Raw genomic sequence first — 18,720 nt, 5'->3', positions numbered from 1 at the left:
TTGTAGGGGATTCGCAGCCCATTCCTTAGTTACAGCCTTCAGCAATTTGGGCGTCGAGGAAGAGAGGAGGAGGAGAGCCATCCGCAGTACCACCGATGCAGCAGAGAGGGCCTCAAGATGGCTGTGGCTCAAAAGAGGGGAGCCATAGAGACATAAGTAGCTAGCCATCTGGACACAAGCTGGGGTCTGATCAGCCCCGGCTGGGTCACCTGGAAGAGGGTGTATGATGTTGAAAGACCCGAAACATCCGATGATTCCAGGAACATCACTGAAGATGTGTCCAGAAGCATCAGTAGATGTATGTACACAGTTCCTATAGTAAGTATCCCACAGAGACAAAGGATTTGAAAAACACAATGTGAGCAGTCCTCATGGCTGATCTGCTCTATGTGAGTTCCATATAGCCTTCAACTTTATCTTTCCACCAATTTATCAGTAGACCTGAACTTCTGAGTTGAACTACCGCAGTGCAATGACTTTTCCACTTTAAAAACTCTCCCACACAGATTTCCCGTTATCATTGAACACAACCATAACCAATTAAGTACCTTCAGTGATCTAGCAACCAAACCCTCCAAGATTCAGAGTTCCAAAGATTTACCATTTCTGCTGATACAAAATCCCTCGGTTTTATCTTGAAACTATGTTCAAAGTTTAAAGTTCGAAGTAAATTTACTATTAAAGTACATACAGCCCTGTGCAGCTGGATCATGGACTTCCTGTCAGATCACCAGCAGGTGGTAAGCAACAGGAATACTGCAGATGCTGGAAATTCAAGCAACACACATCGAAGTTGCTGGTGAACGCAGCAGGCCAGGCAGCATCTCTAGGAAGAGGTACAGTCGACATTTCAGGCCGAGACCCTTCGTCAGGACTAACTGAAGGAAGAGTTAGTAAGAGATCTGAAAGTGGGAGGGGGAGGGGGAGATCCAAAATGAAGGAAAGACAGGAGCGGGAGGGATGGAGCCAAGAGCTGGACAGGTGATTGGCAAAAGGGATATGAGAGGATCATGGGACAGGAGGTCCGGGGAGAAAGACAAGGTGGAGGGGGGGAACCAGAGGATGGGCAAGGGGTATAGTGAGAGGGACAGAGGGAGAAAAAGGAGAGTGAGAGAAAGAATGTGTGTATTAAAATAACTAACGGATGGGGTACGAGGGGGAGGTGGGGCATTAGCGGAAGTTAGAGAAGTCGATGTTCATGCCATCAGGTTGGAGGCTACCCAGACGGAATATAAGGTGTTGTTCCTCCAACCTGAGTGTGGCTTCATCTTTACAGTAGAGGAGGCCGTGGATAGACATGTCAGAATGGGAATGGGATGTGGAATTAAAATGTGTGGCCACTGGGAGATTCTGCTTTCTCTGGCGGACAGAGCACAGGTGTCCAGCAAAGCTGTCTCCCAGTCTGCGTCGGGTCTCGCCAATATATAGAAGGCCACATCGGGAGCACCGGACGCAGTATATCACCCCAGCCGACTCACAGGTAAAGTGTTGCCTCACCTAGAAGGACTGTCTGCGGCCCTGAATGGTGGTAAGGGAGAAAGTGTAAGGGCATGTGTAGCACTTGTTCCACTTACAAGGATAACTGCCAGGAGGGAGATCAGCGGGGAGGGATGGGGGGGACGAATGGACAAGGAGTCGCGTAGGGAGCGAATCCTGCGGAAAGCAGAAGGGGGAGGAGGGAAAGGTGTGCTTAGTGGTGGGATCCCGTTGGAGGTGGCGGAAGTTACGGAGAATAATATGTTGGACCCGGAGGCTGATGGGGTGGTAGGTGAGGACCAGAGGAACCCTATTCCTAGTGGGGTGGCGGGAGGATGGAGTGAGAGCAGATGTGCGTGAAATGGGAGAGATGCGTTTGAGAGCAGAGCTGATAGTGGAGGAAGGGAAGCCCCTTTCTTTAAAAAAGGAAGACATCTCCCTCGTCCTGGAATGAAAAGCCTCATCCTGAGAGCAGATGCGGCGGAGACGGAGGAATTGCGAGAAGGGGATGGCATTTTTGCAAGAGACAGGGTGAGAAGAGGAATAGTCCAGATAGCTGGGAGAGTCTGTAGGCTTATAGTAGACATCAGTGGATAAGTTGTCTCCAGAGATAGAGACAGAAAGATCTAGAAAGGGGAGGGCCGTGTCGGAAATGGACCAGGTAAACTTGAGGGCAGAGTGAAAGTTGGAAGCAAAGTTAATAAAGTCAACGAGCTCAGCATGCGTGCAGGAAGCAGCGCCAATGCAGTCGTCGATGTAGCGAAAGAAAAGTGGGGGACAGATACCAGAATAGGCACGGAACATAGATTGTTCCACAAAGCCAACAAAAAGGCAGGTATAGCTAGGACCCATATGGGTGCCCACAGCTACACCTTTAGTTTGGAGGAAGTGGGAAGAGCCAAAAGAGAAATTATTAAGAGTAAGGACTAATTCCGCTAGACGGAGCAGAGTGGTGGTAGAGGGGAACCGATTAGGTCTGTAATCCAAAAAGAAGCAGAGAGCTTTGAGACCTTCCTGATGGGGGATGGAAGTATATAGGGACTGGACATTCATGGTGAAAATAAAGCGGTGGGGGCCAGGGAACTTAAAATCATCAAAAAGTTTAAGAGCGTGAGAAGTGTCACGAACATAGGTAGGAAGGGATTGAACAAGGGGGGATAAAACCGTGTCGAGGTATGCAGAAATGAGTTCGGTGGGGCAGGAGCAAGCTGAGACAATAGGTCTGCCAGGACAAGCAGGTTTGTAGATCTTGGGTAGGAGGTAGAAACGGGAAGTACGAGGTGTGGGAACTATAAGATTGGTAGCAGTGGATGGGAGATCCCCTGAGCGGATAAAGTCGGTGATGGTGTGGGAGACAATGGCCTGGTGCTCCTTAGTGGGGTCACGATCGAGGGGTAAATAAGAGGAGGTATCCGCGAGTTGTCGCTGTGCCTCGGCAAGGTAGAGGTCAGTACGCCACACTACAACAGCACCCCCCTTATCGGCGGGTTTAATAATAAGGTTAAGATTAGTGCGGAGGGAGTGGAGAGCAGAGCGTTCCGAAGGAGTGAGGTTGGAATGGGAACAAGGTGCGGTGAAGTCGAGACGGTTGATGTCCCGTCGGCAGTTAGCGATAAAGAGATCCAGAGCAGGCAGAAGACCAGAGCGGGGTGTCCATGAAGAAGAGGAGGGTTGAAGACAGGCGAAGGGGTCATCAGTGGGGGTGGAAGAGTCCTTGCCGAAGAAGTAGGCTCGGAGACGGCGGAAGAAGAGTACCGCATCACAGCGAACACAGAACTCACTGAGGTGTGGGCAAAGGGGGACAAAGGTGAGGCCCTTACTGAGGACAGAGCGTTCTGCCTCCGACAGTTGAAGGTCGGAGGGGATGGCAAAGACCCGGCACGGATGAGAGCTGGGATCAGAGGGGGGAGGGGGGAGGCGGGGGGTGTCAATGGAGAGGGGAGGGTTGGGGTGAGAGGAAGATGGAGCCTCTGAGGACCCAGGAGTTGACGATGGGATCTGAAGGAGATGGGATTGCAGAGTGGTGGTGGGGGAAGGGGAGACGGGAGTCACAACAGCAGCACATAAAAACCCGGCCTCGAGTTCAAGGCTGGAGTCGCAGTTGGTGGTTGCGCAATCGCTTTGAAGGTGTCCATGGTCGTTGCTGGCGTCCGGGTTTTGAATATGCCCTGAGGTGTTGAAGCCGGTGAGATCAATGGCAGGGGCCACAATCTGAAGTTCATGCCTGCTAGTTTCATGGCCAGCAGGCTCTGGAGCCTGTAGATGTAGGATCTTGCGATCTTTGCCTAACATGACAAAGTCAAAAAAACGGAGGATGAAATAACGGGTAGGACCATTACAGACGGCGAAGCAAGTGTCCCGAAGGTGTGGAAGGGTCTAGGATAGGGACACCAAGTACCTCCTCATGGCGGAGAGAGTCGCCTTCAGAGCTTGACGGGAGAAGCGGTGAGAGGCAGAGTCAATAAAATGTGAGTACCTGGGATCCTCAGAAGGTTCAAATTGAGAGGCTCGGAAACGAATCCTAAAGCCAACTGGAGTAAGTCGGTGACAGAGGCACGTTCCAAGAAAGGAAATATGGCTGTGATAGCGAGTCTGAGTCAAAATGTGATCGAAAAGTTGAAGAGCCGAAGAAATTACAGATGGGGAGCAGTGAGAGATGGTTTAACTGAACTCCCGAAGAGAGGATCTAAACTTCTTCGGTGTAGGCATCACCGGAATGGGCTTCGCAGTAGTGAATTTTAAAAACGCAAACAACAGGAATACTGCAGATGCTGGAAATTCAAGCAACACATATCAAAGTTGCTGGTGAACACAGCAGGCCAGGCAGCATCTCTAGGAAGAGGTACAGTCGACGTTTCAGGCCGAGACCCTTCGTCAGGACTAACTGAAGGAAGAGTTAGTAAGAGATTTGAAAGTGGGAGGGGGAGGGGGGATCACCTGTCCAGCTCTTGGCTCCATCCCTCTCCCTCCTGTCTTCTCCTATCATTTTGGATCTCCCCCTCCCACTTTCAAATCTCTTACTAACTCTTCCTTCAGTCAGTCCTGACGAAGGGTCTCGGCCTGAAACGTCAACTGTACCTCGTCCTAAAGATGCTGCCTGGCCTGCTGCGTTCACGAGCAGGTGGTAAGATTGGGCTCCCTCACCTCTGCCCTCTGATCCTCAATACAGGTGCCCCTCAGGGCTGTGTACCAAGCCCCTTCTTTTACTCTCTGTATATCCATGACTGTGTCACCACCCATAGCTCCAATCTAATTACATTTGCTGATGACACTATACTGATTGGCCTAATCTCAAATAATAATGAGGCAGTTTGCAGAAGAAGTCATCACCCTGACAGAGTGGCGTCAAGAAAACAACCTCTCCCTCAATGTCGCAAAAACAAAGGAGCTGGTTGTGGGCTACAGGAGGAATGGAGACAGGCTAACCCCTATTGATATCAATGTATCTGGGGCTGAGCTTTAAGTTCCTCGGCATAACATCTCCGAGGACCTCACATGGTCTATACATACTGGCTGTGTGGTGAAAAAGGCACCACAATGCCTCTTTCATCTCAGACTGTTGAAGAAGTTTGGTGTGGGCCCCCAAACCTTAAGAACTTTCTATAGGGGCACAATTGAGAGCATCCTGGCTGGCTGCATCAGTGCCTGGTATGAGAATTTTACTTCCCTCAATTGCAGGACTCTGCAAAGAGTGGTGTGGATAGCCCAGCTCTTCTATAGATGTGAACTCCCACTACTCAGGACATTTACAAAGACAGGTGTATAAAAAGGACCCAAAGGATCATTGGGGACACAAGTCACCCCAACCACAACTGTTCCAGCTGCTACCATCCAGGAAATGATACCACAGCATAAAAGCCAGGACCAACAGGCTCTGGGACAACTTCCACCAGGCCACCAGACTGCTTAACTCATACTGACACAACTGTATTTCTATGTTATATTGACTATCCTGTTGTACATATTATTTATTATAAATTGCACATTACATATTTAGATGGAGACGTAACGTAAAGATTTTTACTTCTCGTGTATGAAGGATGCAAGTAATAATGTCAATTCAATTCAATATGTCACCATATGCTAACCTGAGATTCAGATTCTTGCATGTATTTACAGTGGAACAAAGAAATACAATAGAATCAATGAAAATCTACAAAGAACCCAGATTGGAAAGGCTTTTACCTGGCCTAATCCACTTAGACCAGACTGGATTTATTCAACAAAGACAAACACAGGACAACATAAGGAGAACTCTACACATATTAGAACAGGTTAATAAGAACGAGACAGAGACAATGGTAGTAGGATTAGATGCTGAGAAAGCTTTTGATTCGGTTAGTTGGGCATTCCTATACAGAGTGTTAGGAAGATTCGGCTTTCAAGAAAAGTTTATTAAAGTAATTCAAACTCTATATGACAGCCCTACAGCCCGAATTAAGATAAATGGGGACCTCTCTGACTCTTTCATCTTAGAGAGAGGCACTAGACAGGGATGCCCAATTTCTCCTCTCCTTTTTGCGCTATATATTGAACCACTTGCCCAACTAATAAGACAGAGCGAAATCGTAAAAGGTATCAAGGTGGCAGGGATTAAACAGAAAGTGGCGTTATTTGCAGATGATGTTTTGGTCTATCTGAGTGAACCAGAAAAATCATTTATAGGATTGTTTACACTGTTGGATGACTTTGGGAAAATATCAGGTTATAAAATAAATGTAAAGAAAATGCAGGTTATGTCCCTAAATTATACACCATCCAAAAAATTGCAGGATACATACGATCTTAAGTGGGAAGCTAAATCATTAAAATATTTAGGAATAACCCTGCTGAAGGATCTTTCAACGCTGTCACAGGTAAATTATGGGCCATTAATCTCAGAGATAAAAGCAGATATGCATAGATGGAATCTTATCCCCTTTTTAAGTTTAAATTCAAGGATAAATACTATAAAAATGAATATTCTTCCTCGGTTACTGTATCTTTTCTGCACTTTACCTGTGGAGGTGGATGATAATCAATTCAGGGAATGGGACAAATGGATTTTCCGCTTCATTTGGCAAGGAAAGAAACCTAGAATTCGATATAACACCTTACAGTTAGGGAAGGAAGGAGGAGGTATGGTTCTTCCTTGCCTAAGAAATTATTTTTATGCCTCACAAATAACCCCTCTATTATATTGGTGTAATAGGAAATATAAGGCTAGATGGAAGGAAATATAAGGCTAGATGGAAGGAAATAGAATTTGGATTAGTTGACAGTTTTCCTCTACAGGCCTCAATAGCTGACAAAGGATTGGTGGCCCAATTGGAAAAATTTAAAAACAGCTGGATAAATCTTACATTAAAAGTATGGCCGAAGGTGATTAATTAGTGTGAATTAATAACATGTTAAAACTCTTCAGATGGTGTGCATATGATACCGAATTCCTTCCCAACAGAGGAGATAAAAGATTTATATTATGGATAAAGAAAGGTCTTACAACCTACCTCTCATTTATAGATAAGAGTATTACAAAGTTTCCAAATCCTGCAGGACAAACATGGCCTAGAACACAATGACTTTTTTAGGTACCTTCAAGTACGAAACTATGTTAACCAGAGTTGTAGATATACAGACCTATCAACAGTAGAATTAGAATTTTTCAAGATCCTGAATTCCGCTTGCAGTTCAATACCTAGTAAATCAGTTTCTCGATTATATAATGCACTCTCCCATGCTAAAAATGTAAACACATTGTATATTAAAGAGAAGTGGGAGAAAGAAGCGGGTTTGGTACTTTCAGAGGAGGCATGGGGGAAAATATGCAGCTTTCAGTGGTCCTCGACTAATTCTTTGACTTGGAGAGAACATTGTTGGAAAAACATTATAAGATACTTCAAGACCCCATATCAGGAAAAATATAAAGATACAAATGTGATGTGTTGGAGAAGGTGCGGCTCCAAGGAGGCAAATCATTTTCATATTTTCTGGGATTGCCCTAAATTAAGTCTATATTGGGAAGGTATTCATAGAACATTAGTTAAGGTACTTAGGTCCCAGATACCTCTGAACTTTGAGACACTCTATTTGGGGCATGTATTGTTTCTTGAACAGAAGGAAGATACAAAGTTGCTGCAGGCCCTCTTAGCGGCAAGTAAGAAATCAATCACTAGAAAGTGGCTAAATCCAATACCACCTACATTAGAAGATTGGCACGAAATTATCTTGGAAATATTTAAAATGGAAAAGTTGACTTACTCCCTGAGAATTCAAAAAGAAAAATTTTATCAAATCTGGAATAAATGGATTGAATACATAACCCCAATGCGAGCAGACTTTAGATGACTCTCCTAATGATTTATACTGCTCTTCTCATCAACACAGTAATATTGCTAACGTAAGCACCCCTAGTCTAAATGTTTACTGTTTTTGTTTTCTTTTGGAAAATAGAGAATTAATACAAGTAAAGGAAATGATTTGGGAAAGGGATAAAAAATGATAAAATTAAGTAAATAAGTACATAGGGATTGGATAATTATGTCTGGGGGCAGGAGCAAGCATGTACAAGTTAAGATATAAACACCTACAATGGTTGTTACATAGGCTTACATACAACATTTTGGACCAGAAGAAATGGTCCAGAAGGGATTTATGGAAACTATTGTTACTATGTTTCTTAACAACTAATACCATTACTTAGCCTAATAGATTAGAATTACCACTGTACATAATTATCTATTTAAGTGTCTAATTTCCTTTTATATCATCTCAATGTGTACTTAAGAATGCATAAATAATTATAGTTTTATACATATAAAAAAATGGAAAAGGTTATGTGTGGGAAAAGTACATGATACTTGTGAAGTGCTTATCCAAATAAAAATAAAATTTTAAAAAATAAAAACTACAAAGAATGACAAACAACCAAAGTGCAAAAACAAATCAATCAATAAATAATAGTGAGGACATGAGATGTAGAATCAGTTCAGAGTTGAGGTGAGTAAAATTATTCAAGCTAGTTCAGAAGCCAGATGGTTGAAGGTTAAGTCTGTCCCTGTATCTGGTGGTGTGGGATCTAAGTCTCCTGCATCTCCTTCGAGCAGCGAGAGGAGAGCATGGCCAGAATGGTGGGGTCCCTGATGATGAATTCCACTTTCTTGTGGCAGTACTGCTTGTAGATATGCTCAATGCTGGCTTTTCCTACGATGGACTTAGCTATCTCTACCACTTCTGTAGCTCTCCCACCCCCCCCCACAGCCATTCCTCATTTAAGATTCTCCAACTAGTGGAAATATCTCAATATCTGCTACATTTTACCATTTACTAAATGCACCAGCAGAGAAAAAATGTGCCTATTGTCTTGGCAAACTCATTATTTTCTTTTACAAGTGATTAGAACAAATAAATGTAATACAAACAATTATTATTAATAAGTTGCAGCTGGTCCAGGCCTTGCTGAATTGAAGAGAATTCAAGGAAGAATAAAAAAAAATGTTATGCCCTACATGCAATTTTCTTTCATTTACTTTGAGAAGTCCAATTCTTACATGCAGTTGAAGAGAAAACTGGAATTGGAACAAAGGCACAAATTCATTTCTGCGACTTATCTGGTTTCTATTGCATACTTACAGGTCCTGCTCTACCTTCTTATCTAATGCATATTCCAAATCTGTGACCAGCATCTTCTGATAGAGGTCCTGCAGTGCTTGCCTGGAAGTCCAGACTTCAGCCGGACCCAACTTTGAATCTGTTCAGAAAAATGGTATGTTATGGCATATGGCTTTTAAAAGATAAGCTTACCTTTGTGGCACATGCATGCTGTACCTTTTCACTTTAAATCAAATTATAAAGGTATTATTTGAAAAAGTTTGTCAAGTCACTTTAACAAACACACACAAATGAATGCATGCACTGACAATTGACATCTGCAAATATGAGTTACAGGAGCCTAAACCAATTAAAGTTGTATTACATATGCAAAGTAAAGTCAGACACTCAAATGAAAATCTATACATTAACTGACTGGAAAAATGAAAGAAGCAGTATGTCTATGAAGGTTGTCAGTCATCCAGGTAATTGTATATCTAGCATTAGTAAATCAAGTCAACTGGACTTGCTGTGTTGTCTAGAAGATGTTTTGCCACTCATCTGAGAGGCCTCTTCAGTCTGATCTATGATGCCTAGTCAGAGACACTGGAAAACTACCCACTACCCACCATGGATCAGAACTGAAGAGGCCTCTCAAATGAGTGGTGAAATGTCTTCTAGACAACACAGCAAGTCCAGTTGCCTTGATTTACTACTGCTTGATATGAAAGAACAATATTTTTTAGTGCGACCAAATACTGTGAAAGCACAGAAGCTGTACTTTCTAGTGGAAAGAACAAATACGCAGCCCACTACTTTGCTCAATGGGAAGATGATGCTTCATCCTCTATCACAAAGTAACTGAGCAGAAATCAGGAGGCATGTCACTAAACTATTGGCTCAGTAGTTACCTATTTAAATGGAAATCCAAGACTTACATACATGGATTGAAAAACTATTGGACAGCTCTCTCTACCACTGGGCTCCATGCAGAGTGCAGCAGCAGAGCTGCATCAGGTAAAATTTCTCCAGGGAGGAAAAAAAAGAAATAAGGCATTGGTGGGGGTGGGGGGGAGAGAGGAGAGGAGAGAAAAATAAAATCTCACCTAGGTCCTATCCTAGAACACTGACACAAGATCCAAAACTAAATTGATTTGCTTTGGGATTTTACAGCCATAGATGTAAAAAAGGAATATTCTGTGCTTTTACAATTTCAGTGATGTATTTTAATTCACTCTAATTAAAAATATTTTAGGATCTTAAACTCAAAAGTTTTCGCAAAAAGATCTGCTTTGCCAGTTGTCAAGGCTGTTGCAAGTATTTGGGAGCAGGATTTCCTCAGGGTGATGTTGAACATCCTGGTGTCATTTTCATTCACTACAGGAGTATAAATTAAAGCCAACAGGATAGGTCAAAAGGACCAGGTCAGTATGGTCGTTGAAAGAATGAGGTGAGCAATTCCAGGCACCATGCAAGTAATTCCCACCCCCCACTATTATAACTAAAGGATAAAGCAGGAAAGGATGAAGGGATGGGAGAGAAAGCTAACAGCTCAGGAAGGGGAAAATACATAGGGGAAAAAACTGAGGCAAAAATAAATTTGAACATATGGCAATGAAAACCATAAACACAGAAAAAAAACAGATCAAAACAACTACATATACAGATTTTCCTCAAACAATGACTAGGGGTTCTGCAGGGAATCAAATTTGGTACAGATGATATCAGTTTTGAGAGTAGAGAAAGATGCTGATTTATTATGGATGGGCAAATAAACATCTGTCCTGTCTTAAGACACATGGCATAAATGAGTAAAAATGTTAAGGTAACAATAACATATCAAATTCTATTAACCAATTATTTCAAATATAGTGAACACCATAAAACAGCATACAGGAAACAAACTGTTTTAGTTATTTAAGATGCACATCATGAGTAAGTGAACATGCATTTATTAGATACACTGCTTTGGTGTTCATGGCAAACAGAATCTCCAGCTGAAAATTGATGCAATTCATGAATTTTCATTTAAAGTCATAAGAATTTTTCTGTAGTGTAACTGGAAGAGCATGTACAAGATTATACAAGTTAAAAGGTCAGAACATCATGGGCCAAAGGGTTGGTACTGTTCTATGCAGTTCAAACCAAAAAGCATAAAGCAACAAAAATAATAGGGGAGAAAATATAAATATCAGGAGCATAAGATGAAAGGGATAGCTCTTTTTAAAACCCCAACATTCATCTTCATCTGAGGTAATGAGAATCTCCATTTAAATCCAATTTTTCAAGTACAGTGTTAAATAGTAATTCCTGAAAGCAGTAAGTCTAAACTTTTCCAGAAGTTTGAGTCCTAAACATACAGTACAAATAGGTACCTCAGCCCAATTCTCCCATGCTGACCAAAGTGCCTTCCTGCACTAATTCTATTTGCCTACAGTGACCTATGTCCCTCTAGACACTTCCTACCCATGAACCTGTCCAAATGTTGTAATTGTACTCGACTTCTGCTGACAGCTCATATTACATACTTACCACCCTTCTATGTGAAAAAATTTGCCTCAGAGGTTTCCTTTAAACCTAAACCTCATTCTTTAAATTTAGACTCCTACACTGGAAAATCAAATTGTTTGACTAACAGACATTAAAATTAGCAATAGCCAGATTTAGAATTGAATGAAGTTATCTGTGGAAAAAAATAAGCAGGTAGCTTAACACTGTCATAAGAATGTCTTATTTTGTTACCATGACAGGAATTGGGCTGAATAAATTATTCTTCACAGTCCTGAAAATCCGGACATCACATTTTCAAAAACAGTATAAATTTAAGAAAAATAATGTTATCGTACCTGTCATGTCAGCCTTAAGGGCCTCTGCTTGCCTGCAGACAAAAGAAAAAATATAAAAACAGAAATGTCAATCCCATCCATCAAAATAGGAACAGACATTTTAAAATCTTCTGCTCAATAATTATTTAACATTATTTCCACTGCCATTCACAACCAAAAGCATACTTTTCCCATCGGACTGAGTCACAAGACAGCTAGCTAAAAAGAGGATATCAAGCAAGGTGAAGCAAAATCCCAAGAGATTCGACAGGTACTTTAAGAGAGAAAGAACAGCTAGGGTGAGAAAGGTCTAAAGGTCTCCTTAAAGATCAACATGGCAATCCATTTGTACAGCCAAGCAGGGGTGCAAGTGATTTTACGTATATGCAAACATGTCAGACAAAAGAATCATGTTCAGTCAAGTGGATTCTACGGCAACTTCCCAACATCCACCCAATTTGGCTCACATCATCAGTCATTAAAGTGAAGATCCAACAGGCATCCAATAGGATCCAACTGCATCCTAACATTATTATATCCTGTTCTCTCTGCGTCATTTAGTCACGCTAGCAAACGTCTAGTCCAGCTAAACTTCTATTTTATTTCTTGCATATTACTAAATTGAAATTTGTCCTAATGGTGCCACAAGTAAGCTGCAATCTTGGATGGTGCAGTGCCTGAACACTGACAACTCTAATCCCAAAATATCTAGCTTTCTACAAGTACTCTGATATCTTATTTAGTGTTCAGAAAGCATTCCCACAATGGTGTTGATGGAATCAACACTAAAATAGATCGGAGCTTCTGTCACATCCAACACGAGATGTCAAGGCTGTAGGATTGAGGTGGTGCAGTTCCTACCAATTGCCTATAATTACTGACCACAATGCAGCCAAGACCCCACATTCTAGTGGTCAGTGGACATACTGTATGCTCCAACAGCCCAATCTGCTTTACCATTCAATAATATCCCGGCTAATCATGTCCCTCAAGTTCACCTCTCCACACCATATTTGTATTCTTTGATTCCCTTAATATCCAAGTATCTATCAATCAGTCTAGGTCTTGAATAGAGTCAATGACTGAACACTTGCATCCCTCCAAAGTAAAGGATTTACAACTGTAAAAAAAATCCTCTTTAGTTTTATCCTGAACGTCTAATTTGTTTTTTTTTCCAATTTCCAGATTCCACAACATTTGCATTTACATTATGGATGACACTTGCCTCTCACCATATTAATAAAGAAATTCAAATTGGAGCTAATGAAATCTCCAGAAAAAAATACAAGTTGCTTATAGGTAGCCTCTAAGACAGAAGGTTGGATTGAATTTAAGGAAGGTCATGAGGAGACTTCAGTAAAAATGTTTAAATCCAAGTAAGCTCTACATCACCTCAATTACTGGAATAGGTCCAAAATGAGATGGGGTTTATGAATAAAAATCAGTTTAATAATAAAATAATTTTCAAGATCATCAGCTTGGTCAGGTAATACTCAAACCTCTCTACTTTCTGCAAACCCCAGATGTCCTGGGTAAATGAGAGGGGAATGAAGGAGACAAGCAGTTGTTGAATTACCAGTTTTAGTTTCAAATGCAGTGATGGTGGCCAATGATTCAGTTTTTCTTATATAACTGTGATTGGGTCAGGTATTCCAGTAGATGCAGTGTCAACAAAGGAAGTGAGTCACCTCATATCCCCTGCATTCAGGTAGGCATTTGCAAACTATATGAGACTCCAGACCCCAAAACTGTGAAGTGACACAAACAATTCACTTCAAAACTCAATAGTTAGGTCAATGCCAAATGGCAGAGATTTCCTCAAACTGTTGCTATACCCTAAAATGCTCAAACTCATTACTAAGGAAAAGAACAACCACCCATTGGAAGATTTCTATTAGAGCAGCGTTTGCATTTCCAGCTTTCCTTTATCATAAAATGTTTCCCCTCTTTAACAGACAATTGGGTGAGAGGAAAGCTTACTTCCACTTCTGACCACACAGACTTGGGAGTAGTCAAGCAGCAACAGTCTAGTGGGAACTTTATCCTCCCTCACCCAACTGCACACAGATCTAGTAATCACAATACAGGATAATCAAAATGGCAAATGACGAATGAAGACTGTTGATTCACATTACTTTCACAAAGTACAATTTTGGTTCAGTTCAAAATATGCACAATGGTTTGCTTCCCTGCCTGTAAAATCAAAGTGTGAAGAATCAACAGTGTACACAATTTTAGACCAAGACTTCCTCCTTTAACCCAAAAATGATAATAGATTTACAGAGATACAACACAAAATTGGCCCTTCAGTTCACTAAATCTGCACCAACTTACCTTTAAGCTAATCCCTCACTAACCAAATATTTCATGTCCGATATAGAAACTGTGTCACAAGTACCAGCCTGGGTTGTACTTTTTCCCTCATATTTCACTGCACTTGTCAAGTAAGTGGTCTTGGTTTTTTATCATGAGTTAAAAACTGGTCATGCCTCAGAAAAACCAGAACAGCATCACCACCATACTGTGGACATCTCTGAACAAGCCAAAGTATTGCATTCTAAATGGTCTGTCAGGTACATTCCAATAATGAGTGCTGTTGGCTTCAATATTATCAGGGCATTTATACAGCTGTCACTGAGATCTTGCTTTAAAAATATTAAACACGGCATGAAATGAATTGTTTCAGGATTTGAACACAATTATAGAATGCTTACAGCACAAGAGACAACTATATGGCCAACACTTTAATGCCATTACTACACCATTAACTCCAAGTACTAGTCCCTGCAAAGAAGCCTTATTCAATTCCCTCTTAATTTGACCAGACCACATCTGCTGGCACAGCTTTACAAGCTCCAATCACATGCTGCACAAACTTTTCACTTTTTTCTCCCCCGCTTTACGAACGTTCACTTTACGCCACTTCGCTTTTACAAAAGACCTACATTAGTAGCTGTTTTTGCTAACCGAAAGAGGATTTCCGCTTTTATGAGTAAGATACCCACTTTAAACTTGTGTTTACCCAGAGAAAGACTACGATGACCGTGAAGCCTTGTGCGGGCAGGTGTGTGCACATGCGTGTACGTGCCAATTTTTTTCTACAAATCGGTTTTGGCTAGATCTTCCCGATTTTGTTAAGTGAAACTACACTGTACATACATTATTTCTACTTTATATAGGCTGTGTATTTATCATATCATTCCTGCTTTTACTAGTATTATTTTAGGTTTATGTGCTATTTGGTAGGTTATTTTTTGGGTCTGGGAACGCTCAAAAATTTTTCCCATATAAATTAATGGTAATTGCATCTTCACCTTACGCCATTTCAGCTTACTAACGGTTTCACAAGAATGCTCTACCTTTGGATAGCGGGGGAAACTTGTATTGCTCAGGTTATTTTATAGCTGCGATCACTAGTCTTCAACTTCTCCATCAATGTGAACAGCAAACCTGTCTGGTCTTCCCATTATTTTACGTACTTCTATATCTTATTAGTCTTCTCTTTAAAAAAAAGTCCCAGCCCCTTTTATCTATTCTTGCCACTATAGTCTGTCATCACAGAAGCTATTCTTAAAAAACTTTTCTCAAAGGCATTTGCACATTTTCTATTGTGAGGTACAGTGGCACTAGGAAGTTTGCGAAACCTGTACAATTTTCTCTATTTCTGCATAAATATGACCTAAAATGTGATCGGATCTTCACGTAAGTCCTAAAACTAGATAACGAGAACCCAATTATATAAACACAAAACATTATACTTATTCATTTACTTATTTATTGAGAAAAATGAACCAATATTACATGCATTTACTGGAACCTCTATGCTAGTGCCTTCTACAAAAGCTATTTGGAGTCAGGTGTTCCAATTGATTAGATTGGAGGTATGGTTTGTAGAGGTGGCCTGCCATATAAAAGACTGGCAGAGCCTGCTCTTCTCAAGAAGGATCTGTTTTTGTGCATCATGCCTCAATCAAAACAACTTTCAAAGGACAAGAACTGTAGAGATGCATGAAGCTGGAAAAGGCTACAGAAGCATTTCTAAAGACGTCAGTGTTCATCAGTCCACAATAAGAGAAATTGTCTATAAATGGAGGAAGCTCAATATTGTTGCTACTCTCTCTAGGAGAAGGCATCCTGCAAAGAGCACAACGTGAAATACTGAAGGAGGTGAAAAAGAACCCAAGGGTAACAGCAAAAGACCTACAGAAATCTCTAGAACTTGCTAAAGACTTGTTCATGTGTCTACTATGAGAAAAACACTGAACAAGAATGGTGTTCATGGAAGGACACCATGGAGGGAACCACTGCTCACCAAATAAAAACTATTGTTACACGTCTCATGTTGGCAAAAGACCACCCGGATGTTCTGCAATGCTTCTGGGACAATGTTCTGTGGACAGATGAAACAAAAGTTGAACTTCATGGCAGAAATGCACATTGCTATGTTTGGAGGGAAAAGGTGCTGCACATCAACACCAAAATCTCATCCCAACTGTGAAGCATGGTGAAGGAACATCATTGTTTGGGGCTGCCTTACTGCCTCTGGGCCTGGACAGCTTGCAATCACTGAGTGAACAATTTCAAAATTCTATCAAGACATTTTACAGGAGAATGTCAGGGTACCAGTCTGTCACCTGAAGCTTAATAGAAGTTGGATAATGCAACAAGACAATGATCCGAAAGACAAGAGCAAATTGACAACAGAATGGTTTCAAAAGAAGAAAATGTGTGTTTGGAATGCCGAATCAAAGTCCTGACCTTAATCCTATAGAAATGTTGTGGAAGGACCTGGAGCAAGCAGTTCATGCATAATAGCCCACCAACATTCCAGAGTTGAAGCAGTTTTGTAAGGAGGAATGGCATAAAATACCTCCAACCCAACGTGCAAAAGCCCATCTTCCTCAATATGCAGTTTTATTTCCTCAAAAATACAAAGTCCTCCATCCATTAACTCTCCAGCTACAGAAGTGTTCAAAAGTCTTAGGCACATACATATAGCTCGGAAGCCTAGGACTTTTGCACAGTACTGTGTTTGTCAACATGAAGCGGATAGCGAGTTTGTAAATCTGGTGGGAGCAAAGAATGTTGGAGTACTGCAGGAGGGGTGTGGGACAGCTGGCAGAGAAGACGTGCCGGGGCAGGGTTGGTGCAGGTGCAGACATACCCAGCCCTGAGACACCAGGCAAGATCATTTGATTCTAAATAATTGATTTACAGATCATTACAGAATGTCTCTCTCGTGCTTCCCTCTCCATTCCCCTTTTCCCAACCATGATTACCCTCTCCCTGCCCCCTTCTCATTCTTAGTCTAAAACAGAGACCCAGATCAGAATCAGGTTTATCATCACTTACGTACACCATGAAATTTTTTTGCAGCAGCAGCAGCGCAGTGATACACAAAATTACTACAGTACTGCGCGCGTGTGCGTGATTTCCCTTATCTGTCTGAAGGGTCTCATACCTTTTTCTACCAATGAAATATGTTGACATGGACTACTGCCTTTGGCTGATCAGCTGAGCCGCTCACAGTACTATGCTCCTGATTCTGGCTGCACTCCCTGGTCATTAGTTAACTGTTATTTGACACTAGGAACAGTGAGATCTGCTCATTTAATGTAACATTGTTTGTGTGACCTTGGTATACATTTCTCTACACCACGCTTAGACTTTTAAAAATAACAAGCAGCACTTGGAACTTCAGAATTGTGTTAATATAGAGGATACCTAATTTAAGGTTTTCAATTTATATTTAAACAAAACAAATCCAAGTTTCCAATGAGAGAAAAGTGGCAACTGGAATTTCAATTCCATCACTCCATTATTATTCTGCTCCATAATAGCTTGTACTGATCAGAGTAACTGAATTTGAACAATATCACCAGGTTGTTGGCCACTCAAGTTCCCCCCAAAAATAGATTGAGGACGATGTACAGGACGTGACATTTAAATGAAAACGTTTGTGAACCCTTGCAATTACCTGGTTTTCTGCATTAATTACTCATTAAATGTCGTCTGATCTTCATCTAAGTCACAATAATAGACAAACACAATCTGCCTAAACTAATAGTACACAAACAATTGTACTTTTCATGTCTTTATTGAACACATTGTTTAATCATTCATAGTCCAGGCTAGAAAACTTGTGTGAACCCTAGAAGTTAATAACTGGTAGAACCTCCTTTAGCAGCATTAACCTCCACAAAACATTTCCTGCAGCTGCTGATCAGATTTGCACAATGGCAAGGTGGAAATTTAGTCCACTCCTCCATACAAAACTGTTTCAGTTCATCAATATTTCTGGGATACATTGCATGGAAGGTTCTCTTCAGATCATGCCACAGCATCGCAATTGGGTTAAGGTCTATGCTCCGACTTGGCCATTCCAAAACACAATTTTTCTTCTTTTAAACCATTCTGTTGTAGATTTACTCTTGTTTTTGGATCATTGTCTTACTGCATCATCCAACTTCTATTAAGCTTGAGGTAATGGACCACTATCCTGTAAAATTTCTTAATAAAATTTTGAATTCATTGTTCCCGCAATGATTACAAGCTGCCAGGCCCAGAGGCAGCAAAGCAACTCCAAACCATGTTGCTCCTTCCACCATGCTTCATAGTTGGAATGAGGTTTTGTTGTAGGCTTGCAATACCCTTTTTCCTCCAAACATAGCGGTGTGCATTTCTGTCAAAAAGTTATTTGTCTCATCTGTCCACAGAACATTATAGTGGACATGTGAACAGAACTTTAGCGAGTTCTAGAGATTTCTGCAGATATTTTCTGTTTCCTTGGGTTCTTTTTCACCTACCTGTGCATTGCACATTATGTTCTTGGTGTGATCTTTGCAGGATG

General features: G+C 41.3%; 1 protein-coding gene across 3 annotated transcripts in view; it reads right to left on the bottom strand.

Annotated features, from left to right (window-relative positions):
- smg7 (SMG7 nonsense mediated mRNA decay factor) overlaps window positions 1-18,720 on the bottom strand; it is a 152,749-nt gene that overhangs the window by 111,359 nt on the left and 22,670 nt on the right. For all 3 annotated transcript variants that reach the window (XM_063064048.1, XM_063064051.1, XM_063064049.1), the window contains exons 2-3: window positions 11,892-11,923; window positions 9,088-9,205 (exon numbers count right to left, since the gene is read on the bottom strand). In XM_063064048.1, the coding sequence (XP_062920118.1) occupies window positions 9,088-9,205; window positions 11,892-11,923 (150 nt within the window). The remainder of the gene's footprint in view (window positions 1-9,087; window positions 9,206-11,891; window positions 11,924-18,720) is intronic.

The sequence above is a fragment of the Mobula hypostoma genome, chromosome 12, assembly GCF_963921235.1.
Source record: "Mobula hypostoma chromosome 12, sMobHyp1.1, whole genome shotgun sequence".
NCBI classification, from domain to species: domain Eukaryota; kingdom Metazoa; phylum Chordata; class Chondrichthyes; order Myliobatiformes; family Myliobatidae; genus Mobula; species Mobula hypostoma.
This window is presented reverse-complemented; position numbering and strand designations above follow the sequence as displayed.